The following is a 27,832-nucleotide window of genomic DNA, read 5'->3' on the forward strand; positions in this document are numbered from 1 at the left end:
GGAGGCTATCACTGTTGCCTCAGGCAGAACAGGGTTTATCTCCTCAGACAAAGGGAGAAAAGATGATAGCAGCATGGGTCCAGGAGGGGATGTTGCCACTACTGGGGTTGGGGATGCTGTTTCTTCTGGCAAAAAATGTTCATTGGAGTTTACAAGCCCAGGATCCTCAACTTCATCAGAGTCCTCCCACACATCCCCATTCCAAGTTGCAGGGTCCCATTTTTTTCCAATTAATGCCCTCACTTTAATTGGAATGCCTCACCAGTAAACACCTGGTGAGACCATGCCTGCATTTTTCACTGCAGGTCAGCCACTCGCATGATAAAAGCTTGTGTCTGATTTTCCACAATTTCAGCTCTTTCTCTACAGGAGATAGGACTCTCACTCAGAGCAATTTTAGCAGATTTGAGGCTTAGTATCTGTTTCTGAAGCTGAGAGTTAGAATCCCTGAGTTCATTGTTTTCCTTCATCACTTTGTCCAGTGAACTTAGGAGAAATCAACCAACTTCATTATGTTCCTTAGTTCTCCACATACAGTCAAAGGCATTATATATAGAGTCACTAAACTCCTTGACTCTCATGAGTGGTGAATCAAGAGTGTCAAACACATTTATTTTGCATAACTCTCTAAACAGTCCATGCCAAGAACTATCAGTGTTTTCCATGCTATCAGAAGTACAGTCCTTAGCATCTTTGGGTGTAATCATATCAAGCAGCAGAAACCTCAAAACCAACAAATATACTCCATCCTTAATATTCTGTTACTCTAGAGCCATTCCTGGTATCAAAATCTGAATTAGTCAGGGCTCTCTAGAGGGACAGAACTAATAGGATATATGTAGATATATAAATCTAAATCTTTATATATATATATATAAATCTTCATATATATAAAGATATATGTATAAATGTTCATGTATACAAATCTATAAATATATATATATACATATATCTATACACACACACACACACACACACACACACACACACAAGATTGTATTAACTCACATCATCTCAAGATTCTGCAACGGGATGTCTGTAAGCCAAGGAGCAAGGAAACCAGTCAAAGTCTCCATGATGAACTTGGAGTGCAATATTCGAGGGCAAGAAGCATCCAGCACCAGTGAAAGATGTAGGCTGGGAGGCTAAGCCAGTATAGTCTTTTCATGTTTTTCTGCCTGCTCTATGGTCCAGCCACATTGGCAGCTGATTAGTTGTTACCCACCCATATTGAGGGTGGGTCTCCCTTTCCCAGCCCACTGACTCAAATATTAATCTCCTGTGGCAACACCTTCACAGACACACCCAGGATCAATACTTTGCATCCTTCAATCTAAGCTAGTTGACATTTAGTATTAACCATTAGAGCAAGTTAGAAAGAAAGAAAAACTAGCATTAAATTGAAGAAAAGCAAAATCTTGTATTGTTAGTATATTCAATTAGTTGTCATGCCACAAACTTTTATTTATTTAATAATACAGCTTTAAAATACATAATGTGAAAACTGGTATCAAAACAGAAGAAAATTAAATAATCATAATGCAAGATTCAACATACCTGTCAAAAAAGTCCACATTTCAATAAACAGAAAAGATGAATATAAAGGGTTTTAATAAATTTCATGATATAAACCTAAATATATAAAAGTACACACAAACACACACACACACACACACACACACACACACGTCAACAGAATATAATCAGCTTAGTTGTTGACTATAAGGGCACCAAAAATAAAAAAAAACACAAACCCTCTAAAAGAGTCTCGAAAGCATAAAACTGAGTCCCATCCTTCAAACATGCCTCAATAAAATATAAGGATAGTGTCAAGTAAATCTGTTTTCTTTAGAATCACATCAGATAGGCAAAAATCTAAATGGCAATTTGGGTGAGAATGCAGGAAAATGGGCATTTATAAAAGCTTCAGGTGGGAGTATAAATTTATGATGCCTTTTGACAAAGCAATTTGGTATTAGCTCTCAAAATTTTAAATGTCCATACCCTTTGACTCAATAATTGTCCCTCCAGAAATTCCTCTAATATAAAAAACTTATAATCAGAAAACAGATATACAAGAGTACAACACTAATAACAGCAAAAAGGTAATAAACCAAATATCCATTAAAAGAAAAATGGCTAAATAACTTATAGTACCTCTATTTCATAAAATATCAAGCATATTTTAACTAATTATGTTTAGGTGCAAAATGAATAGAAAAAGAAGTAGAAGAGTAAACAACAAACTTTTTACTTCTAGAGAGGGATATGATGGAGAACTTTTACATTTAACTTTACATATGTTTTTAGTGTTTGAATCTTTTATGACTGGTACTACTTGCGTAAGAAACACAATTAATTTTTTCCAATGTCTTATTTACTTTCCAGAAAAAGACTAAGATCCTTCCATTCTTAGGACAAATTTGATCAAAATCATCTCAGAGTACAGGACAAGTACAAACTTTGAATCTGTGCCCATAAAAATACTTGCTGTTTCCTTTTCTGGGAATGATCTTCCATCAGATATGGCTCACCACTTCACTTCCTTCAAGTTACCTGCTTAAATTTCACCTTATCTGAGGGACCTTCCCTGACTTTGCAATTTAAAATGACAACAGCCTATACCCATCCTACCACTCACCAACTACCTTACCTTGCTTCATTTTTCACTAGAGTAATTTACTACCAGTGTCTTAGTGTGCTTATCTTTAAAATGTAGGTGATATTAGTATCTACCACACAGGTTGTTGTTAGGCTTAAATGAACCATAAGTTCTTAGATGAGTGCTTGACACATAGTAAGGGACATATGAGTCTGTATATGTCCTTCCCCCTATTAGAATAACAATGCTAAGAGGTATGGCCTGTGTTTTATTTATTATTGTATCCTGATGCCTGGAAAGTAATTATTTGTAAATATTCACCACTGTTGAAGTCTGATTTAGTACTGCAGCTATATGTATAGACAGCTTATATTACAAGAAAAAAAAACAATAATATTTGGTAAAAGCAAGCTTTCTGCATATTAACATGAATCATCTATAATGATTCAACCTATTTTAAACATAATATTTAGCAGTATGGCTCCTAGAAGCTCATGTAGGGGAATGGTACAGTGGCATATAATTTATTACTTTCTTAACACCAACATGGCAACAGAAGCTAAAACATAATGTGGAATGGGAAAACAAATGCACAACTTACTTTTCATTCCTGCTTTTGATGCATGGTTGGTAGAGGACCTTGACAGCACTCCAGGCAGAACTAGAATGTGCTTTCAATGTGTCTTCCAACAAGGGGAATGCTTTGATATATTTGGAATTTCTCAAAGATTCAATCAGCAAACTGTCTGAATTTAAAAGCCATAGCTAAAGATGTGAAGAGAAAGTCCAAGTGTAAGAATATTGTCACCTTATCCATATCTTATGACCTCTCAAAAAAAAAAGTCTACGAAAACACCAGAAAAAATAAATAAGACAATCATGTACATAATTTTAAAGTTAAGTAGGCCTTTCAAAATTAACATTTGGTAGAGCAACTGACATAAAGTAAAAAAAAAAAAAGACAACTGATTTGGAGAAAATAATACATATATAACAAAGTTATTATCTATAATATACAGAGCTTCAATAAGGGGGTAAAATAGCCCAAGAGAAATACAGGCAAAGAATATGAACACAATTAATAGAAAAAGTAAATGATAAACACTTATTAAAATCTTAATGTAATAATGCAAAAATTTTGCCACCAATTTTCACTTATCAGATTGCCAAATATAAAAGGATTGATAACATCCACTTCAGAAAATGGGTTTGAAGTCAGCATCCCATAAACTGCTGGTGGGAGAGTGTTTTGGGATTTGGATGCGTGTGATTCACTGAGGGAATACTCACAGGAGAAAGGAAGTGAAGGAAATGGGATAAAGCAGGGGAAAGAGCTAGTCAAGAATACAGAATTATCTGGAGTCGGGTTTCAGCCTGATCCATGGGGATTTCTACAGCATGAATCCCACCTACAGAGTTTGTTCTACCTTAAGACAAGTGTCCCTTGCTTTCTGTGTCCCAGGATCAAATCACTGGCAGCAGGCTGACCAAGGTTGGGTGGGTCAGGGAGGTGGGACTGTGGTAGACAGGTAACATCTATGCAAGGCAACACCTGTCATCTAAAGAGGAAGTCTGTGGAGAAGGGGGCAGCTGTGAGCCATTATCAGCCAACACTGTCAGCAGCTGGGAATGGGTGCACCAATCTAAAATGGGTGGCTCACCAAAAATGCCCACTATAAAGATAAATTAGTACAAGTTTTTTGAAAGGTGATAATCATCTGAGTTTCAAATATAAAAATTCGAATACTATATTAGATTAGAAAGAGGATTTCTAAAGAAATACTAAAATATACAGGCAATAATTATTTTCATTGCAGTTCGGTCGTAGCTTTACAGCAGAATACCAGTCATTAAAGAGCCAGACCTATATTTAAACTAATAAAAACTATCCTCATGATACATAATGTGAAGCAAGCAAGTTGCAGAAAAACACTAATCATGTGATACTGTTTTGTTTTTTTTTTTACAAATAGACAAACACCTGGGAGTGTGCCTATATATAGTTGTATACGGAAAGAATAAAAACAATGGAGGACACATATCAGACTGTTAATACTGATTGCCCCCGAATAGTATGATACAGTAAGGTAGGACAGGGACACACCTTCTTTATGTTCTTCGTGTTGCCTGAATGTGTTTCCAAAATATTTTACTTTTATAAAAAAGAAAAATCTAAATACATGTTAGAAAGTTTAAGAAGTTCCTACTCCTGATTTTCAACTTGAAAACTTACAATAAAAGAAAAACTAAAGCTGATATCTGGTAACTGTAAGGTATATTTAGTACCAACATCAGTCAGAAAATATTTCAGGTTTTTGTAGAAATGATCTGCATTTAGAAGAGCATGGGGTCCCCATAATGGATGGCCAGCTACAGAGTCACATCTACCAGCAACCTCAGGCCCTTCCCTCCTTTTTGTTACCATGTTTCCCTATTACCTTTTAAGTTTCATGAAGGCACTTGTATTCTACCTTGAGCACCTGGAACAGTGTCTTTCAAATAAATGCTCCATACATGTTTACTGGTTGAATAAAATAGTTATAGAAGGAGAGAGGATACTTGGGCCATGATACTTGGTTATACAGATAAATGTCCCAAATTTGTTTCTGCAGGACACTATTTTTAATAGAGGCAGTATAATATTAGATTCTGGTGGTACATGCTGGGATGATTGTTAGTCACAGAGCCTCTTCCTCAAAAAATGCCACCGATTCTCAAATATCACAGAATCAGAGGCATTTATTTTCAAATATCACAGAATCAGAGGCATTTAAAAACAACAGAAGAGGGCCAGGCTTGGTGGCTCATGCCTGTAATCCCACTATAATCCTAACAGTTTGGGAGGCCAAAGCAGGAGGACTACCTCAGCCCTGGAGTTCGAGACCAGCCTGGGTAACATAGCGAGACCTCATCTCCACAAAAAAATTTGTTTAATTGCCTGAGAATGGTGGAGTACGCCTGGAATCTCAGTTATTTGGGATGAGACTGAGCAAGGAGGGTCACTTTAGCCTGGGAAGTCAAGGCTGTGGTGAGCCATAATCATGTCACTGCACTCCAGCCTGTGTGACAGGTAAGAACTTGTCTCAAAAGACAAAAAACAAACAGGAGCAATAGAACATGTTTTAAACATAAGAGTACTAAATAGGAAAAAAAGCGAGACAGAATAGTGTTATAGTGACCAAAAAATGGCCATTACAAACTGAGAGGAAAAAACCTGATTTTGTGGTATGAGCTTCTAAATAGCAGGAATTAGGATTTCTTTCTCTCTGTATACCTAGTACCTACTACATAGAGGCATTTGATCATGTGTTATTAAATTAAGGGAGCTGATTTATGAATTAAACTGATATTAACATTTTTTATGACAGAGTCTTATTCTGTCACCCAGGCTTAAGTGCAGTGGCATCATCTTGGCTCATTGCAACCTCCACCTCGCAGGTTCAAGCGATTCTCCTGCCACAGCTTCCTGAGTAGCTGGTACTACAGGTGTGCGCCACTCCGCCAGGCTAATTTTTGTATTTTTAGTAGAGATGAGGTCTCAAACTCCTGACTTCAAGTGATTCACCTGCCTTTGCCTCTAAAAGTGCTGGGATTACAGGTATGAGCCACCGTGCCCAGCATGATATTAACATTTTTAATCCCTTATTTTCAACACCTGATAATTAAGAAAAAACTAAATAATTCTGAGACCGTGGATTCCTAGGCTACAAGAAGCTGGATAAAATAATTTCTTACCAAGATATACACTTTGTTGTCCTGACCTTGAATCATGAATCTAAAAGTGCTTCTAGCAGAGGAGAGCTGCACCAGACACTGGGCAATCACGCTCTGGACAAACTGAGACCTGTTTGAACAGAAATCAGTTTTCACAATGTGTGTCTCATAATAACTCTAACTGGCAAGATAAGCAAAAAATATCCACAGGGTACCTAAAAGCAGAGACATCCGCATGCCAGACTTTTCTATGTACTGCTCATTCCCTCACAATCTGTACTGATGTGGAATTTAATATATTTTGATGTATTCAGGTTTGCTACATTCCTTTTAAAACCTATTCTCCAATCCTTGATATGCTTTCCACCCCAAACCTAACTATTCACCCCTATTAAATGAAAAAAAATCCATGCTAGAACAAGTCAATATTCCATTTGTGGTGTAGCATATTAAACAGATAACTAATTCACAAAAGAAGGCAAGAGATTTCCTGCCAAACATCAGACAGTATTGTCTACTTTTTTTTCCATTTGGATCTCCCTCAAGTGTCAGCTTTGAGGTACAGAATCAAAGTATTTACATAAGGATAAAAGTCAAGGCTATATTCAGATTGCCATAATTGTTGGATATCAACAAATAAGCTGGAATAAAGGCATACCATGGTTAACTTGTTTGAAAACTAAAAAGAGTCAAAGAAACACTAATAGATTTAGTAGATAAGTACCATGTTTTTAAAACATAGGAGTCATTTGAAACTGACCCATATTTTTAATGTTAAATAATTCAAATTAAAACCAGAAATTATGTAATCCCAGCACTTTGGGAGGCCGAGGTGTGTGGATCACGAGGTCAAGAGATAGAGACCATCCTGGTAAACATGGTGAAATCCCGTCTCTACTGAAAATACAAAAAATTAGCTGGGCATGCTGGCGCATGCCTGTAATCCCAGCTACTCGGGAGGCTGAGGCAGGAGAATTGCCTGAACCCAGGAGGCGGAGGTTGCGGTGAGCCGAGATCGCGCCATTGCACTCCAGCCTCGGTAACAAGAGCGAAACTCCGTCTCAAAAAAAAAAAAAACCCCAGAAATTATTCAAATACTTATTGGTTACTAGGTGACAAGACTCTGGATATCTGGTAAATAGAAGCATAAAAAACTTTCAGAATTAGATTTATAAGAGCACATTTGTCTACAGCACTACATGAGGAAAAGATTTTTTTTAAATCCTCAAATCTTTTATATATGTATTTTGGTTCAACTATCTAAAAGGCTTTCTCTTTCCTTTTCCAAATAAAGAAAGATATGAATAAAAATGAATTCCCAAATGATCAGTTGTACTTCCTTTTCCCTACCTTCGAAATTACAAATATATACCATAGAATACTATTTAGCCACAAAAAGGAATGAAATAATGGATTCAGAGCATCCTGGATGTAACTGGAGACTATTATTCTAACTGAAGTAACTCAGGAATGGAAAACCAAACATCGTATGTTCTCCTTCATAAGTGGGAACTAAGCTACTAGGATGCAAAGGCCTAAGAATGACACAATGGACTTTGAGGACTTGGGGAAAAGGCTGGGTGAGAGATGAAAGATAAAAGACTACACACTGGGTACAGTGAACACTGCTTGGGTGATGAGTGTACCCAAATCTCAGAAATCATCACTATCATGTAACCAAACACCATCTGTTCCACAAAAACCTACTGAAATAAAAAATAAATTCAAAACCAAAAAATAAAAAATTAAAAGTCTGAATAGGGGAAAAAAATTACAAATAAATAAAAGTAATTTGCTATTTGTACCTTGGCATGATGGGAAAACTTCTCTCAGATGACTGAATAATGATCTCTGTCATATAAAACTTGGTAGTTTCTAGAAACGAAAAAGAAAATTAATAGTCTCCCCAATACACTAATAATTTTATTGTGGGCATGTTGCTCCAAATTATGACATTCCAAAGTAAATATTCAATATACTGGTAAAATTAGTATTCAGTATACATTTTCCAAAAACTACTTAGTTTCAGAAGACAAAGCATTGGTCACTAAAGGAGATAGTTCTGAAGCTTCTGTGTCTTTTTAGAAAATAATGCCCAGAGACTCTGCCCACACATACGGAAGATTATAAAAATTAGTTACACCACAGGCATAGTGCACGTATGTAGAAATTAGTCACTGGGTTTCCTCAATTCTACAGAACAGCTATAAACCTCTAAGTCAATAAAAGATATTTCTGGTTTGTTTTTGTTTTTGATTTACTATTTTCCCAGATAAAGTAGTTCTAAAGGCTTCCACTTGGTCTTTTCTACCATCATAGCCTAAATTCACAGGTTGAAAAATTAATGTGGGGATTCTGTCAGCAGCTAAGTGTGTTAATTTCAGTTAAGCACTCTGGAGTTAGGGAAATAATCACAGGAAGCATCCAGGGATCCACCAGACCCATTGTGAAATGGCCCTGAGCCAAAATTTTATTGATCACCTGATCCCCCACCCCTACTCTAACTGGAGGGCCACAGTGATGTTTTGGGTCTTCTAGAATTGATGTTCATTTAGAACCAGTGTCCAGTAGTCCCTAAAGTATAATTATTTGCTTTTCCCCAGTGCACATGGGAACTGTTACCCTGATAATGGCCATGGTTCCCTTTGTGGAAGGCTGGGAGAAAGATTAACAGTATAAATTTTAGGGAGCATACTAGGGTTTTTCGTTGAGGGCACCTGGCCTCTCCTTCATTTAAAGGGTCCTGGGTCTACAAAGAATCATGTGTGCGAATTGACTGAGGGGCCAGGACTCTATGTTTTTATGATTCAAGCTGGGCTTTTATTCACTTGATACAGAACTTTCTGCTTATACAAATCAAATAAGATTTTAGTAGGCTTCTTAACTGTTTTACTTCTAGACAACACCATGATCAACTAGAAAACACCACAGGTCTGAATAACTCAAATTACTGTGATTGTTGTCTTGATTTTCCGTCATTACACTAACCACACTCACCTTGCCTTTGATGTTTGAGTGTTCCTACCCTAAAAGGGGTTTTTAATCACAGCATCCCAAAACACAGATGCGGTGAACCTCACATTAGAATCTACCCAGAATCTTACTGACTCTATTGAGATACAATTCACACTAAATCTGGTCATGATTACTTACAGAAAATTTTAAATATCACATTAGATATTTAATAGACATAAATGTAAATACAACCATCTTGGATTTCTAAAAAAAATCTAAGAACAATGTTTAATCTTACTAACAATAAAAAAATGTACATCAAAACAAGATTTTTTTTTAGCATCAAACAAAATATTTTAAAATATGGTGTAGCGCTGGATACACTTATTCGCGTAGATGGATACGCTTATTCACACACTGCTGTGAGAACTGCAAATGACAGTTTCTAGAAAACCACTTTGCAAAGGCCTTAAAATTGTATAGGTACTATGGTACCATAATTAACTATATAAGAATTTATTTCACGTAAATACTCACTGGTATATAAAAACACTTATCTATAATGATTCTTGTAATATCAACAGAAAAATACTGAAAACAAATGTCTAAAAATTGAGAATAGGTTAAACAATTAAATGTTCAGGCAACATAATTCCATGCATGCTTCAAATTTTAAATTGGTCAAATTAAAACCAGAAATAATTAAAAATGAGGCTGTCATTAAAAATGGTATTGTAGGCCAGGTATGGTGGCTTATACCTAATCCCAGCACTTCTGAAAAGCCAAGGCAGGAGGATCACTTGAAGCCCAGGAGTTTGAGACCATCCTGTGCAAGGAAGTTACAGCCTGTCTCTACAAAAAATTGTTTTAAAAATTAATCAGGCACAGTGGCATGTGCCTGTAGTCCCAGCTACTTAAGGAGGCTGAAGCAAGAGGATCGCATGAGCCCAGAAGTCTGAGGCTTCAGTGAACTACTGTGCTCAAGCCTGAGAGACAAAGTAAGATCCCATCTCTTAAAAAATAATATAAAACTTTGTTGTCAAACAACTTTTAAAAAAACAGAAAATTAGTTTTTGACAGTGTGTAATTGCTCAATATTACACACAGAAAAGGTCAAAAATAAATTAAGTAGTTTAACAGATTATTATATCGATAGCCATGATAGATTTACCCATTTCTCCTTGAAGATTGGTCAATATTTACTATTTGAAGTTATGTTAGATGCAGAACTAAACTAAACCTTTTTAACTTTATGAAATAACTATGTATTATTTATTTACTTATTTAAGACAAGGTCTTGCTATGTTGCCCAACTGGATTGCAGTGGTGTGATCATAGCTCACTGTAACCTTGAACTCCTGGGCTTAAGTGATCCTTCTGTGTCAGCCTCCTTAGTAGCTAGGACTACAGGTATGCACTACTATGCCCACATAATTTTTTGTAGAGACAAGGTCTCACTATGTTGCCTTGGCTGGTCTCAAGAGATCCTCTCATCTCCACCTCCCAAAGCAGAAGTGAACCTTTTTATCCCAGCTGTTATTAATCTATAATTTAATTATATTACTTTACTCCCACAGGTATTATTTCTATTATGTTACAGTTAATACTCATTTAAGTGTTATCTGAATATTCACTACCTAATCAAGCCTTATTGAACTTAGACCTTTTATGTGGGATCATTTTCTTCTACCTGAATACAGGTAGAATTTCTTTTCATAAGAAACCACTAGTAGTGAATTATCCTAGTTTGCATTTGTCAGAAAACATACTTATCTTAGCCTTCATTTTTGAAGAAAATTTCCACTTGATATTAAGTCCTAGGATCAACAGTTATTTGCACACATTGGCAATATTGTTCCACTGTCCTCAGACTTTCATTATTGCTATTCCTTTGAAGATACTCTATCAGTTTTCTTCAGCTGCATTTAAGATTATGTTCACTTTTTATTCTACAGTATTACTTGCATGTGTCTAGAACAGATTTATTTTTATTTTTCTTGCTAGGATTTCACTGAATTGGAATTCACCGGGCTCCTTGAATCTAGAGATCGCTGTTCTTCTTCACTTTTGTAAAACTCTTAACAATCTGCTCTTCAAAAATTGAACATGCTCCATTCTTTTCCTCATGGAAGTCTGATTAAACATACATCACATAGGCTCCGTCTGTGTTCTATTTCTCTTACTCTCTCTTCTATATTTTTTGCCTTTTGTTTCTCTGTGCTACGTAACAGGTTTTTCTTGTCATCTATCTTTTGTTCATTAATTCTGTCTTCAAATTGTACCTAATCTGGTGTTAACCCACTGGCTGAGTTTTTTAAATCAATTATAATACTTTTTTTTAGAAATTTTATTGTCTTTCCCAAATATGCTTACTGTTATAGTTTCCTTTTTTTCCCCAACGACCTTCAAATCTCTCATATTGCTAAATATGCTAAGCATGGTTATTTTACAGGTTACATGTAATTCCGATAAGAAGTCTATTTTCATTATTGTTTTTGGTAATGCTTGTTGATGGAAGTCTAATTTACTTGTGTGCCTATTTATCTTTGGTTGCATGACGAATACTATACCTGAAAAATTATCTGTGAGAACAACATGAGTTTTACAATAAAAATATTTCCTTACAAAGGTGATTTTGCCAGGCACCTGGCAAATGTCTTAGAACAAGGCAAACTAAACCAAATTTAAGACTTGAAATTCCCTAAAGTCCTAAAGGATTGATCTCTGTCTTTAATTCCACAGGGCTGTTCTACTTCCAATTCACCCTCACTGTGAGGGCACAGCATTTAGGGTCTCATATTTTTATTAGGTTCTCCTCTTGGGTAGTCTTTCATCTTTGTTCTTCTTAGAACAAAAGTTCTAATTTTAGAGAATGGGCAAATTGCAAAAAAAATGTGGCTTGAATGTTGTGCTTACCTCTTTTGAGTTTGCTTTTGTGGTAATTTGCCCACATTATTTTCCATTCTCCCTGATTTTATCCTTCCTATAGTTTCCAGTTACCACCTGGTATCTTTTGTGTCAGCCTGAAGAACTGTCTTTATCATTTCTTGTACAGCAGGTTTGCTAGTAATCCATTATTGCTATGTATTTATTTGGAAGCATCCTTATTTTGCCTTCACTCTTGAGAGTTTTGCTAGATATAGCACTGTTGGTTGTCACATCTTTTTCCCCCCAGCGCTTCGCATTATCTTATTTCAGTGTCTTTTAGTTGTCATTATTTCTATTAGAAATTCACCTTTATTGTACTATGAAATCCCTTACATATGAGGTTTTTCTCTTTCTAGTTCAAGGATTCTCTCATCTTCAACAGTTTACCAGAACATGCCTAAGTGAAGCGTTTCTGTGTTTATTTTACTGCAGGTTCACTGAAATTCTTAAATCTGTAAGCCAATATTTTTCAAACAATTTGCCAAGTTTTCAGCCAGTTTTTTTCTACAATTTTTTTTTCTGACGCTTTCAATGTGTCCTTATCATTTGAGATCCTATTTACACATTTTTTAAACACCTGATATTGTCCCACAGACTGGAGGTTCTGTTCATTTTGTTTCAGACTGTTTTATGTTTGGTTAATGTGTGTTAATCTAAAAGTTCTATCTTTTTTTAAAAAATCTTTTGTCATCTCAAATCTGTAGTTTAGATCATCTAGTGAATTTTTCTTTTCTGTTATAGTACATTTTAACTCTAGAATTACCAATTTGTTTTTCTTTGATTTTTCTAATTTACTGAGATTTGCTATCAGTTCAAAGGTTTTCTTAAAAAGCTCCTTGCCATATTTATAATAGCTGCTTCCATATGTTTGTCTGCTCAACTGAATATTTGTGCTAAGTACCTGTTTATTAAGCCACTTTTTCTTGAGTATAAAACATTTTTTCTGTTTCTTTACACATCTAATAATTTTTACACAGAAGCATGATATTGTGTGCAATATGTTGTAGCAACTGTGGATTTTGTTTTGCTCTTCTGAAGGTTGTTGGTTATTGGTTGGGATAGCAGTTGATTGACTCACCTGGACTCAAACTGTGAAATCTATCTCTCCACAGTGTGTAGCCACTAATATCTCTACTCAGCTTTAATTTTGTTTAGTCTGGCTCCCTGGTAAGTATCCACTGTACCTGCATAGGTTAGCTGTCAGCAAATAATTTGGGATGAGGCTCTACTCAGATACCTCAAGCTAGTAACACTTCTTGCAAGAATTACCTTCTGCTACCCAAGTTGTATGAGTAATGCAATTAAAGTCACAGCAAATTCACAGGTTCCCCCTAAGCTTTCAATCCTTATTGAAAATACATACAATAAATACTCCCTGCCATTTTTTTGTCTGTATGCAGAGTTTAGCAGTCAGCCAGAGCTGTGTGAGGACAGAGAAGTTATCTCAGCCCTTCTGTGACGCTTTGTGCAGCAGGTGGTTTTTGCATTGCTATAAATACCTGAGGCTGAGTAATTAAAAACAAAACAATAAAAAGCTTTCTGATATGGTTTGGCAGTGTCTCCACCCAAATTTCATCTTGAATTGTAGCTCCCATAATTGCCACCTATCATGGGAGGGACTCAGTGGGAGGTAATTGAAACATGGGGGCCTGTTTTTCCCATGCTGTTCTCATGATAGTTCATATGACTCAGGAGATCTGGTTTTATAAAGGGCAGTTCCCCATACATGCTCTCCTGCCTGCCACTATGTAAAACCTGCCTTTCCTCTTCTTTTGCATTCTGCCATGATTGTGAAGCCTCCTCAGCCATGTGGAACTGAGTCTATTAAACCTCTTTTTCTTTATAAATTACCCAATTTCAGGTATGCCTTTATTAGCAGCATGAGAACATTCTAATATAGTAAATTGGTACTGGTAGAGTGTGGTACTATAAAGATATTGGAAAATGTGGAAATAACTTTGAAACTTAGGTAATAGGCAGAGGCTGGAACAGTTTGGAGGGCTCAGAAGAAGGCAGGAAAATGTGGGAAAGTTTGAAACTACCTAGAGACTTTGAGGGCTCAGAAGATAGGAAAATGTGGGAAAGTTCGGAGCTTCCTAGAGACTTATTGAATGGTTTTGACCAAACTGCTGATAGTGATATGGACAATAAAGTCCAGGCTGAGGTGGTCTCAGACAAAGATGAGGAACTTATTGGGAACTGGAGCAAAGGTGACTCTTGTTATGCTCTGGGAAAGAGACTGGTAGCCTTTTGTACCTGCCTAGAGATCTGTGGACCTTTGAACTTGAGAGAGATGATTTAAGGTATCTATCTGGTGAAAGAAATTTCTTCCTCTTCTTTGAAACCAAGTCTCATTCTGTGGCCCAGGTTGGAGTGCAGTGGTGCTCTACTGGCTCACTGCACCCTCTGCCTCCCAAATTCAAGCAATTCTTGTGCCTCAGCCTCCTGAGTAGCTGCGACTACAGGTTAAGCACCACTATGCCTGGCTAATATTTGTATTTTTTTGGTAGAGATAGGGTTTCACCATCTTGACCAGGCTGGTCTTGAACCCCTGACCTCAAGTGATCCACCTGCCTCAGCCTCCTAAACTGTTGGGATTACAGGCATGAACCACTGTGCCCAGCCTGGTAGAAGAAATTTCTAATTAGCAAAGCATTCAAGAGGTGACAGAGCATAAAAGTTTGGAAAATTTGCAGCTAGATGAATAGGTATAAAAGAAAAACCCATTTTCTGGGGAGAGATTCAAGCCTGCTTGAATCTCAAGCAGAAGCTGCTTTCACAAAGCTGCAGAAATTTGCATAAGTAACAAGGAACCAAATCTTAATTACCAAGATAACGGGCAAAATGACTCCAGGCCTTGTCAGAAATCTTTGCAGCAGCTCCTCCCATCACAGATAGGAGGCCTAGAAGGAAAAAATGTTTTCCTGCTGTGCACAGCCAAGGGATTTGGTGCTGTGTTTCCCAGCTGCTCTAGCTGTGGCCATAAGAGACCAAGGTACAGTTTGGGCCCTGGTTTCAGAGGGTGCAAGCATCAAGCATTGGCAGCTTCCACGTGGCTTTGAGCCTGTGGATGCACAGAAGTCAAGAACTGAGGTTTGGGAACCTCCACCAAGATTTCTGAGAATGGACAGAAATGTCTAGATGTCCAGGCAGAGGTGTGCTGCAGGGCTGCAGCCCTCATGGAGAACCTTTGTTAGGGCAGTGCAGAAGGGAAAGGTGGTGTGGGAGCTCCCACACAGAGTTCCCACTGGGGTATAGCCTGGTGAAGCTGTGATAAGAAGGCCATCATCCTCTACACCCCAGAATGATAGATGCACAGACAGCCTGCACCATGTGCATGGAAAAGCCACGGTAACTCAATACAGGCCCATGAAAAAACTGGGTGGGGGAGACTGTTCCCTGCAAAACCACAGGGCCAGAGCTGTTTAAGGGCATGGCAGAGCTGTTCAAGAACTCTGCAAGCCAGAGCTCTTACATCAGCATGACCTGGATGTGAGATATGAAGTCAAAGGAGATCATTTTGGAGCTTTAAGATTTGACTGCCTTGCTGGATTTCGGACTTGCCAGGTGCCTTCAGCCCCTTTGTTTTGACCAATTGTTTCCCATTTGAAATGGGTGTATTTACCCAATGCCTGTACCCCCATTGTAACTAGGAAGTACCTAACTTGCTTTTGAATTTATAGTCTCATAGGGGGAAGGGACTTGCCTTGTCTCAGATGAGACTTTGGGCTTGGACTTTTGAGTTAATGCTGAAATGAGTTAAGACTTTGGGCGACTGTTGGGAAGGCATGATTGGTTTTGAAATGTGAGGACATGAGATTTGGGAGGAGCCAGGAGCAGAATGATATGGTTTGGCTGTGTCCATACCCAAATCGCATCTTAAATTGTTGCTTCCAGAATCCTCATGTGTCATGGGAAGGAGCTAGTGGGAATTACCAGAATCATGGGGGTGGGTTTTTCTTGTGCTGTTCTTGTGATAGTGAGTAAGTCTCACAAAAGCTGATGGTTTTATAAAGGGCAGTTCCCCTCATATGCCCTCTTCTCTACTGCCATGTAAGATGTGCCTTTGTCTTTCTTCACCTTTTGCCATCATTGTGAGGCCTCCCCAGCCATGTGATACTGTGAGTCCATTAAACCTTTTTCTTTATAAATTACCCAGTCTCAAGTATGTGTTTATTAATAGCATGAGAACAGACTAATACAGTTTCCTTGTCTCATGGTTCTGCAGGCTGTACAAATATGCCTCCAGCATTTGCTTGGCTTCTGGTGAGGGCCTCAGGAACCTGACAATCCTGGTGGAAGTCAAAGAAGGAGCAAGGTGTCTCACATGATGAGAACAGGGATGAGAGACAGGGGAGGTGCCATGCACTTTTAAAATAACCAGATCTCATGAGCATTACTCACTATCATGAGGATAGCACCAACACATTCATGAGGGATCTGCTCCCTGACACAAACACCTCCCACCACACCCTACCTCCAAAATTGGAGATTACATTTTATTAACAATATGAGATTTAAAGGAGACAAACATCTGAACTATGTTACTGATATGGTCTGGATCTATGTCCCCACGCAAATCTCATGCTGAATTGTAAACCCTAATGTAGGAGGTGAGACCTGGTGGGAGGTTACTGGATTATGGCTGTGGGTCCTTTATGAATGGTTTAGCACCATCACCTTGGTGTAGGTACTTGTGACAGTGAGTGAGTGACTTCTTACAAGATCTACTTGTTTAAAAGTACGTAGCACCTCCTCTAATTCTCTCTTGCTACTGCTTCCACCATGTGGGACGCCTCACTCCTCCTTTGTTTTGTGCCATGATTGTTAAGTTTCCTGAGGCCTCCCCCAAACCAGAAGCTGTTAGGCTTCCTGTATAGCCTGAAGCACAATAAGCCTATTAAACCTATTTTCTTTATAAATTACCCAGTCTTGAGTATTTCTTTATAGCAATGTGAGAATGGACTAATATAATTACTTTGCTTCTAAATATACTCCTTAAAATTTCTACTTTCTCCACCACCTACCCTAAACCAAACCCACCATGTAGAGATAGTAAAGCCGTGGGCTTTTCCTGCGTTAGTTGGGAAGACATAAGGTGGCAAGGTCCACCTGCATACCCAGGCAAAAAAAATTACAACTTGTTGTTCTTTCCCAATACAGTAGCAGTTTTCCATTACTTAATAGTTCTCAAACTGCTGCTTTACTTTTGTTCATTTTCCAGTACCCTACTATGGTTCTTATAATTCTTAAAATTGTCCGGTTTTGTACAGGTTTTCTACAGATTGCCCATTCTCTTCATGACACCATTTTTGGAAGTGGAGTCCTAGTGATTTACTTTCAGAACACATGTGGATATAGATATCTTATACCACCCCAAAAACTCACACATACTGACCTCCTAATATACTTTTGTATCAATTACAATGTTTAATTAAATGAATATTCAGTGTTTACATTATTATTATGATAATAATACCATGGAGATGTTTCCTTCCTTTTTCAACCTTTTGTTTTTTACTGTAGTGAATAACTGCTTCAATCACCTTTAGCTAATCCTTTCTACATAATAAAATAGTTTCTTTCAAGATTATCTGTCACATATTGATATGGTTTGGCTCTGTGTCCCCACCCAAATCTCATGTAGGATGTAATTCCCATATGTTAAAGGTGGGGCCTGGTGGGAAATGACTGAATCATGCGGGTGATTTATAATGGTTTAGCGCCATCCCATTAGCGTTGTCTTGTGATAGAATTTTCACAAGGTCTGATAGTTTAAAAGTGTGTGGCAGTTCTCTGCTCTCTCTCTCTCATCCTCTTGTGAAGAAGGTGCTTGCTTCTTCTTTGCCTTCTGCCATGGCCGTACGTTTCCTGAGGCCTTCCCACCCATGTGGAACTATGAGTCAATTAAATCTCTTTTCTTTACTAATTATCCAGTCTTAGGTAGTTCTTTAGAGTAATGTGAAAATGGACTAATATACATATGGTCAAACAAATCAACTAATTTATAACAACAAAAAAAATCGGCCAGCTATGTTGGCTCATGCCTATAATCCCAACACTTTGAGTCCAGGAGTTTAAGATCAGCCTGGGCAACACAGGAAGATGCCACTTCTACAAAAAATTTAGTCAGACACAGTGGTATGCACCTGTGGTTCTAGCTACTTGGGAGGCTGAGTGGGAGGATCAGTTGAGCCCAGGAGGTTGAGGCTGCTGTGAGTCATGATCACGCCACTGCACTCCGGCCTGGGCAAGAGAGTGAGACTATGTCTCAAAATATATATATATATTACAATCTTCTCTCCCATTGGCATCAATACAGGCTGCTATTCTCTAGGCCTGCTGCCCACTCCTTATCCTGCTCTCCTGAATTGTACAACTTGTTACCCAATTCCATGTCATCTCTTTCTAGATTAAATTCCTATTTTCAGTGATCTATATTTTATGGTGAATTACTAAGAAAAATAAACTGTTAAGAATTGTGTTTTGAGACTTTGTTATTTGCAAAATGGCTTTTATTATTTTCATATTTGACTGATAGCTTGACTGTGTATAGAATTCTGGACTGAAAATCTTTTTCCTTTCAAATTATGAAGGCATTGCTTCACTGCCTTCTAGCTTTCAGCTCTGTTGTTAAGAAGTTCAGTGCTATTCTAATTCCTAATCTGTCATATATTGACTGCTTTATTCCCTCTGGAAACTTCATCTTTGGTGTTCTGAAAATACTATAGTGGCCTTGAGTGGCTTCCTTGCTATTCCTCTATTAATTACAATGGGTGGCCCCTTTCAGTCAAGAAACTGAAGTCCTAGCTGTGGAGAATAGTCTTGTATTTGTGGTATTTTTGGTATTGGATAATTTCCTACATTCTGTTGTCTCTATTCTCTCTTTCTAGAACTTCTACAAGCTAGATGTTAATTGTCCTGAAAGGCTCAGTTCACTTATTCATTCAACAAATACTTACTGGGTACTTAATATGTGCCAGATGTTATACTAAATGCTGAGATTACAGGGATAGACAAGATAGACAATATCTCTACCTTCAGGAAACTTAATTGATTATATATATTTTTTGTACTTCTTCTTTAATCTCCTTTCTTTTCTTCCTTTTTTTTTTTTGAGATGGAGTCTCGCCCTGTTGCTCAGGCTGGAGTGCACTGGCACAATCTTGGCTCACTGCAACCTTATCCTCCCAGGTTTAAGAAATTCTCCTGCCGCAGCCTCTCTAATAGCTGGGATTACAGGCGCCCATCAGCATGGCTGGTTGATTTTTGTATTTTTGGTATGGATGTAGTTTCACCATGTTGGCCAGGCTGGTCTTGAACTGCTGCCCTCAGGTGATCTGCCCACCTCAGCCTCCCAAAATGCTGGGAATACAGGTGTGAGCCATGGTGCCTGGCCTCTTCTTTAACTTTCAATCTCTGTCTTTTGGTTTTAATTTCTGGCCTAATTCTTTAATTTTATCTTCCAAGTGTTTGATTTTTCTTTTTTGAAGTATCACATTTTAAAATTCCATATTATCTGAATTATGGAAGCAACATGATTTTATTTCTCCAAGGGCATTTTATGTATTTTTTAAAGGTTTTCTTCTGGTATACATAATGCGTTGCTTCTCAGTGCTTTTAATCTGCTTGCTAAATTATTTATTTGCCTTGGTTTCTTTTTTGTTGGAGATTTCCTCAAATATTTGATGATCCTCAACAATCCATTTCAATTTTAGTGCAAGGCAGTGAAATGCTGAGAGGAATCTCTTGTACTTATACCCAGTGAATGAACAAATACAAGTTTTTTGTACCTATACCCAATAAATTTTTTTTTAAGAGATGGGGTCTCCCTGTATTCTCCAAGCTGAAGTACAGTGGCTATTCATAGGTGCAATAATAGTACACTACAGCCTCGACCTCCTGGGTTCAAGTGACCCTCCTGCCTCAGCCTCCCAAGTACCTGGGACTACAGGCATATACCACTGTGCCTAGAGTAAGCTCATTTTTGTTGAACAATAATATAAGCTCATTTTTGGTTGAATCATCCCAAAGAATCAGTGTTTGCAAGTCTTTTCTCTAGTTGGTACTCTTCCATTATTCAAAAAAAAGAGGGGGTGGTCTTCCAATCTCCCACCTTGAGGATTATAAAAGCAAGTTGAAAATGAAGTGGGAAATCCAGGAGTCTAGTAGCTCCATATATACACTTTGAACCAATCATCCTGCTTCCAGCTCCTTGCCTCAGACTGCCTTCCCTGTTACTGGCTGCTTCCACATTCAAACCTGTTCTAGGGTTTTACAGTGAGTACTGGCTCACTCCTCATCCAAATTATCTACAGACACTGAAACTGCAGCTTCCTTCATGCTGCCAAGTGTATTCCAAAAAAGTCTGCTTACATCTCTTGTTTATGTCATTGTCAACTCTTCTCCATTTCTCTTTGCCTTTGTAGATATATATCTTTTCATTCCTCAACTGACATTTCAACAGGACTTCAGGGAGAAAAGAATTTAAAAATCAATTCACCTTATTTAACCAGAAGCCTTAACATTTTCTAAGGTGTTGCTTCAGGGGCTTGCTTTCATTTTCCAAAAATGACATTGAGGATGGTATCCTTTACTAACTCATTTTTCCTTTTTGGCTCACTGTGAACAAGTAACTGCTTACAAGATTCTGATGATTAAACAAACAAAAAAATACCATCATCTGCCTTCCCTTAAGTACAACTGCTTCATATAAATCACATCTTCTAATTAATTGTATTAACAGCAATTATTCATCATCCACAAAGCTAACACAGAATGCTGTGGCTCTCTAGACACTTTAAACCATATCTTTAAACAGCAATGCATTTTAATTATCAGGATTTTCATTATTATATTTTAAAGTAGTGTAACAGAGCTTACATAAAATATAATCAAAATATTGGGAAATAAAAAAGAATAAGGAACAAAGTACAAAACTCAGAATGTGTTTTCTTCCATTTCAACAGGTCCTCTCCCATCCCCAGCCCCAAAATACAGCCCCAAGCCAGATGGCAGCCAAGGAAAACAATTTCTCCATCTCTGGGCACCAACTCTTCTGACTGAGGAGTTGTATTAACAAAAAGGCTCTGCTCTGTAAGTTACCAGGAAGGTAACATCACAAAATAAAAAAGGAAGAAAGAAAGAAAAAGAAAAAAGCTCCAATTTTCTTTAAAATAGACCCAAGTACAAACTTTATACTATTACTTTATATCTACAAAAAGGCTATGAAACACTGAAAATGACTCAACTTCTTAATGCTTAAAACTCAATACTTTTGTACTTACGAAGGTCCAAATACAGAAATTTCTTGGTATACTGAATGATATGTTAGTTGGGGTCTATTTTGAAAAGGACCAATTTTACAACATGTATTAATCATCAATCTTTCCTATATATTTACTATAAGATATCATTCTGGCTTTTAAACAAGAAGGCAATAATTTTGCCTTCTTGTTATGAAATTCTTACCTGATGACATGGTCTCTCCCAACATTACCTTGCAACGCTTACAAATTACTTTGGTATTTGCCTTTGGTTCCTGTAGAAGAGAAAAATGTCATTTAAATGTCATTCAGCTTTTCTTAAAAGGAATATATAATTTTAACACAGTCCCCAGAGTGTACATTGAACTTTACATTTTATTCTGCCCTCTACTAAATACTGCAAATACACTTAGCTTGTATGCATAATTCACATGCACAGAGATCAGTTTTTCAAGTCTTAAGAAACAATAAAGCACAGATTCACTTTTCCAAAACTAGCCACTTCTTGATAATTCAAATATTGCCAAATAATTTGAATAAGTAGCACCTTAAATTTCTAAAAAGCTCTTCCAAATAGCCTTATAACTTAGAACAGGCAGATAGTGGACAACAAGACAGGGTTGATGACTTGCCTCAACTCATGTGTATACCACACAGAAAAATCAGAACTTGAACTCACACTGTTTGGACTCCTAGTCCAGTGTAATTTATATCAAAGTAACCGATAACCCTTAACTACCAAAAAATGAAAAGTTAAAAATATCTAGTCTGTTCATATACTTTCATTTTTTCCACTTAGGATAGGCACTGTAACTGGAAAGACAGGTAGTGCTCTGGAACAATTCCTGAAACAATCCTAACCTTTGAAAATCCAAATTCACTATTTGAGATACAGATTAAAATAGCATTTGCCTAATCAATAAACAAAGAATACTCCTTCTCACATCCATAATTCTACCTTTGTTAAAACCATACAACATTTCTCTCATGCAGATACACTGCAACAAGGCAGAAGCCATAGAAAGTGGGCAAGGAAAACTAGACTCTGCAACTCTGGACACTCCAGGGAACCCTTCCTGGGAAACCACAAAATAGGTCTAGGCTGAGGTAAAGAAGGACAGTGACTTCTGATGTGGGATAACGTGCATTTAATCTAAGGAAAAAAACTTTTTCCTGATTAATATACATTTGAGTATAAATATTTTTTCCTTGGCATAATTTCCTGAAAAGTTGTAGAAGTAGTACATTTAAATTGTGTTCCATGGATGTGCTGCTAGTAACTGACAGAACTGATGTTTGAATTTGGGCCCCTCTGATGCTAACGCTTCTAAACACTATGCTAAGTGTTTTTCAAACTACAGTTCATGCATCCCATCAGTGGGAACCAATTCATGGAACCAATTCAGTGGATTACTGTGTTTTTAAAAAACGAAATACAATAGAACAGAAAATATGGCAGTGCTTCAAACACTGAGTAAGTTGTGCTTCAAACACTGAGTAAATTCTGCTTCAATAAGCTGTTGACGTGTGTTTGTATATGTATGTATGCATACATGAGTGTGTGTGTGTGTTATCAGATCTTGATGTAAAAATATATATATTCAATTAGAGGTCAAAGTCAAGAGTAACAGCACAATTCATATTGGGCTCTTTCTCTAATGACCTATTCTTTCTCCCAGCATCAAAAACAGACAACCAGTAAAAAAATCCATAGATGTCCACAGCTCTTCTATTTAGAAACTCCCGAGACGAATCCCTTCATACACTAAAGTAACCTTCAGTAATATAAACACTTATTCCATTTTTTCCTGTTCTAGCTGCAGTATTTGCACAGATTCTGCAGACTTTCTCTAAAAGTCTCTGCTGAGAAAACGAAAGCACACATGAAATTCATAAGTCAGCTCAGACTTGGCTCAAACTTTTATCCAGGCACACTCACAAAGTGGGCCCCACAGTGTGCCATCTCTGGCCACTGTACCGACATCTTTATCAGGAACATCACAAACGGCAGGTCTCAGAGCCTGACCCAGGTGGGAAACTGGATGGGGTCATTCCCATCGGAGGTAAGAGACAGACACAGAAACCTAGGAAGGTGCCAATTTGTTCAGGTCCAGGAAAAAGAGAGCTCAGAAAATACTTTCTGAGTGGTATTCTGGCACTTTCATGCTTTCTTAGAGTAAAACATACCTGTATGGCTCCAAGTTGATATTAAAAATATTTTTTAAAGAGTACTATTTTGTACAAGTTAAATCTGATCACACTTATTAGATCTTACCAAAAACCAAAGGCTTTACTAAAAACTAATATTTGTATTGTAATAACAATGCTTGAGAAGAAAGAATCTTTCTATTTGAAGCAGAAAAATTTTTTTTCAAGTGCTCTGATATTTACTTCATCTGTAATTGCTCTCACAGAACATCTCACCTTGTCTTTCAAGGGGGCAGGTAAAGTGTTTTTTGTTTGCTTGTTGTTAAAATAAGACTCTATCCTTATCAGACATGGTTAATCAGGATTTAAGAATCAGATTAACAATAAGCAAATTACCTCAATCATATGTGTGGATCTTGATTCAAACAAACCTATAGTACAAGATACTTTTAAGACAATTGATAAAATCTGTATATGGCCTGGTATTTTATCATCAAGGAATAACTGTTAATTTTTGTAAGGTGTGATAATGATAGGGTGGCTACATTTTTTAAAATCCCTATTTGTAGATGTACATACTGAAACACATAGGGGTAAAATGACATGACTGTTTTAAAGCACTTCAGAAAAAAAGAGCAGATGAAGCATACTTGATAAATCCATATTGAAGTTTATAATACTATTCTTTTTATACTTGAGAATACTTAGAGTTTAACAACACATTTTTCTAAAAAAACAAAAAAGACACACATGGATTTAAAAAAACAAATTGCCAAAATCAACTAATTATTACCAAGTACTCCAAGAAAGAACAAAAAGATAAAGATGTTAATCATCCTTGCCAGCAGTAATATTAATATAATCAAAGATCAATTTTATTTGTTCTTTAAAAAAGAGTGAAGTCTTGAATAATAGTTTGAATCTTATAAAAGGATGAAATGCCATCTTTATCATCCCATTATTATAAGATCCCATTTTTATTATGTGGGTAGGCACAAAATAGCACAAGAGAGATGATACATGAATACGTGAATAGGGAAATCTTCAGCAGGTATCTTTTAAAAATAAGTAGATACTGCTGCAATGACAAAGGCGCAAATAAAGTACTGTAAGTTCTAAAAGGCTACGGAAGAAAAGAAATTAATAGAGTTGGGTTTCATGTCTGTTTGTTTGTGCTGTTTTTAAAGCAGATTTTTTAAATTAAACATATTACAACACATACATTTTGTTTAAAGAGAATCTCTTTTTGTAATGCATTTTTCTTCACCTAGCCTTCAAAAATAATAAAGCAAGTTGTGCAATGAAGCAGTCTAACAGTGTGGGAACTCTACAGAGCAAAGACAGACACTGTTGTGGACTAATTAAGTCAATATATCTGAGACATGGCAGGGCTGCTCAGAGAGGTGGATTAGCCTCCTGTCCCTGCTTTATTTTCTCTTTGTGTTGTTTCAATTTCTAAGGACTCTTGATATAATCTCACCAAAAAAATGTTTCCCAAGAGATACCATTAGGATGCTTTGTTACCATGTGACATTTCAAAACCTTGCTAGATGGCTAGAGTGGGTGATAGGAGAAAAAGGTTTTCAATAGCACAGAGAAGCCTTGTTCCCACAAGAGCCTTGAGAGCACTGTTTAAGCAGTCCCTCCAAATTTATGTTTCTATTTTGGTCACAGGCACACTCTTTGGACTACTATAATATACAATTAAAGCAGAACTTTCATCTAGGCTAACTTGAAGAAAATCTTGTCAACAGCAGCTTGTCATGATAGTACAGAATTTCCCACAGTCTCCTTGATACTAAAAACTGTTATGTCTAAAAATATGAAGGGACTTTCTTTAATGGATCAGACAGCTGTTTACTATGAAGAGAAATTCTTGTAAATGGCATCACATAACTGATAAAGATGTAAATGTGAAGAATATATTTCAGCACAGAGTGCTGAGTTTATTCAAAATCATGTTTCCCTCATTTAATCTTTCTCTGCTTTTCTGCTCACAACTTCCAAATATTTTTAAATGTATAGCTTAATCATAAAGATGAAATTTAAAACACATAAAATAATAAAGTATTAGTACATATATTTAGATCAAAATACAAATTAAATTAATCATATTAAATATAACAAATTTATATGAACTTACTATTCACCTTTTAAAATATAAAATGTAAAGTACTATAGTTCATCAGAGTTAACCATATTTAGTAAAGGGATTTCTGTTTACAGTGTAAGATGGGGCACTTAAATAATTTTATCTGACAACAACTTAACTTCCACATTTAACATTCATCTCCCTCAAAATAATTCTATAAAACTAATTTAAACCTAAGAGCTGCCCAACTACTACGTATTTCCTGCAGTCGCTCAGTTCTTATTACAAAAATTAAATGAGTTCTAAATGAAATTTAAAATACAATGTTTTTGTTCCCACCAACAATCAGATGCTAAAATGATTCTCTGGCAATGATTTTCTTTACTTTTTAAATAACATCTATTTTGACTGCCCATCAGGGGAATGATTTCTCATAGGGCCACGCCAATGCCACTGATTTTCTTTTAAAATAAAGTAAAACACTCGTTCTCTGCAGTGAAAGAAAATTGCCTTCTTCCCAAAGCAACTTATACAGCAAGAGCCATCAGACCTCACATTGTCAAGCACCAACTTAGACCCTGCAACACGAGCTTTATCTCCATTCCTGGGCTCCTCCATTCCTCTTTTTACTTGATGACATCTGCATTTATGACTTCGGTAGAAGTCTAGTCTATGGGCAGAAATACTAAAATACCTCAGCTTAATCAGATAGTACATATCCCAGAGCAAGAGAACACTTTTAACTTAAATCGGACTATTTAGGATAAAATGCACACAAATTATGGAATATTGTCCTAAGAACAAGAAAGTGGGACATTTTGGTTTGTAAAGTGGTAGTACTCCCCATTCTACACCTGCAGAGGTCTTCCTCTCCTTATTCTTCTAGGCCCCTGTGGCTGTTTTAGTTTAAAGCCAAAACATGATTCTTCCTGTTTTGATAAAGCAGATAGAGATGACAGTTGAACATAATGAATTTTGGTCTCTACAGCAGTCTGTGTAACAAGTCCTGAACTACGAGAAGATTGAAGAAACCAGTATCTAAGACAACCTCTAAATTAGCATTTATTTTGAAATGATATTTTACCAATTTACAATGGTTGTCAGAAGAAACACAGCACATCTCCACAGGAGATAGTTCAGGTCTTGGCTGCCACAAACTGGTTCTTAAATTCACCAAAAAGAAAGAGTCTCCAATAAAGCAGTCCTCTTCTTGCGGATGAAGTGGTTTATTAGCAAAGGGGTCGGGATGACAACACCATTCTCCAATTAGAGCTCCCCAATTCTCACTTGGCAGTGGGAGCACCCTGAGCAGCTTCCTAGTGGAAAGAGGAAAAAATTGCTTTACACAGAACAAAATAAAACTAACATTCTCTTAATTAAATGAACATAAAAGATGAAAGAAATTCATTAACCACAAGGCTTGCAATGCTAATTTTTCCCCAATTATAAAAGTAATATATACTCACTAGAGGTAATTTTGAAAATGCAAGGAGGAATACACAAAGCAAAAATCGTCCTTTTATCTCACTACCCAGAGGTAAGTACTACTTTTCACATGACATTGTGTTTCTCTGCCATCCATTCAAAAGATATATTTGGAATGGTGACTATACATACTATATCTTGTTTTTGTTGTTTTATTTAGATGAATCCTAATTAGTCCACAACATTCTATTCCATAAGTACATCAGAACTTTTGAGATCATTCCCTCACCTGTTAGACATTTACGTTTTGAGGATTTCATTATCAATAACTCTGTGATGAATGCTCCTGTTAGAACATTTATTAACGTATCTATTTCCTTGGAAAGAATCTTATATAAGTAAGAGATGATAAGCACAAATGATATGCATATTTTAAAACCCAACACCTAATAGATGAACTTCTTTCCAGAAAGGTTGTGCCAATCTCTAATTCCTCCACTCACCCTTTTCATAATTGGATATTATCATTTTTCCAATTCTGCACTAGTAATAGGTGAAATTATTTTCAGTACTGCTTTAATTGGCAACTCTTAAATTACTGGTGAGATTCATCTAGTTTTTCTACTTAGAGATCACTGTGTTTCTTCTGTGAATTGTGTTAGTGACTATTTTCCAGGATATTATTATGTTTTTATTAATTTG

General features: G+C 36.7%; 1 protein-coding gene across 8 annotated transcripts in view; it reads right to left on the reverse strand.

The window, feature by feature from the left end:
* The window catches only part of UBE3D (ubiquitin protein ligase E3D), a 203,906-nt gene that overhangs the window by 146,141 nt on the left and 29,933 nt on the right, over window positions 1-27,832 (reverse strand). For 7 of the 8 annotated variants that reach the window (XR_013534366.1, XM_008994709.4, XM_035296189.3 and 4 more), the window contains exons 4-8: window positions 26,790-27,021; window positions 21,671-21,740; window positions 8,122-8,191; window positions 6,338-6,446; window positions 3,204-3,367 (exon numbers count right to left, since the gene is read on the reverse strand). Coding sequence is in view for 7 of the 8 variants with exons in the window: in XM_008994709.4 (XP_008992957.3) it covers window positions 3,204-3,367; window positions 6,338-6,446; window positions 8,122-8,191; window positions 21,671-21,740; window positions 26,790-27,021 (645 nt within the window). In the remaining variant the exon portion in view is untranslated. The remainder of the gene's footprint in view (window positions 1-3,203; window positions 3,368-6,337; window positions 6,447-8,121; window positions 8,192-21,670; window positions 21,741-26,789; window positions 27,022-27,832) is intronic. The other variant, XM_035296190.3, reaches the window with a different exon arrangement.

The sequence above is a fragment of the Callithrix jacchus genome, chromosome 4 (genome assembly GCF_049354715.1).
Source record: "Callithrix jacchus isolate 240 chromosome 4, calJac240_pri, whole genome shotgun sequence".
NCBI lineage: Eukaryota > Metazoa > Chordata > Mammalia > Primates > Cebidae > Callithrix > Callithrix jacchus.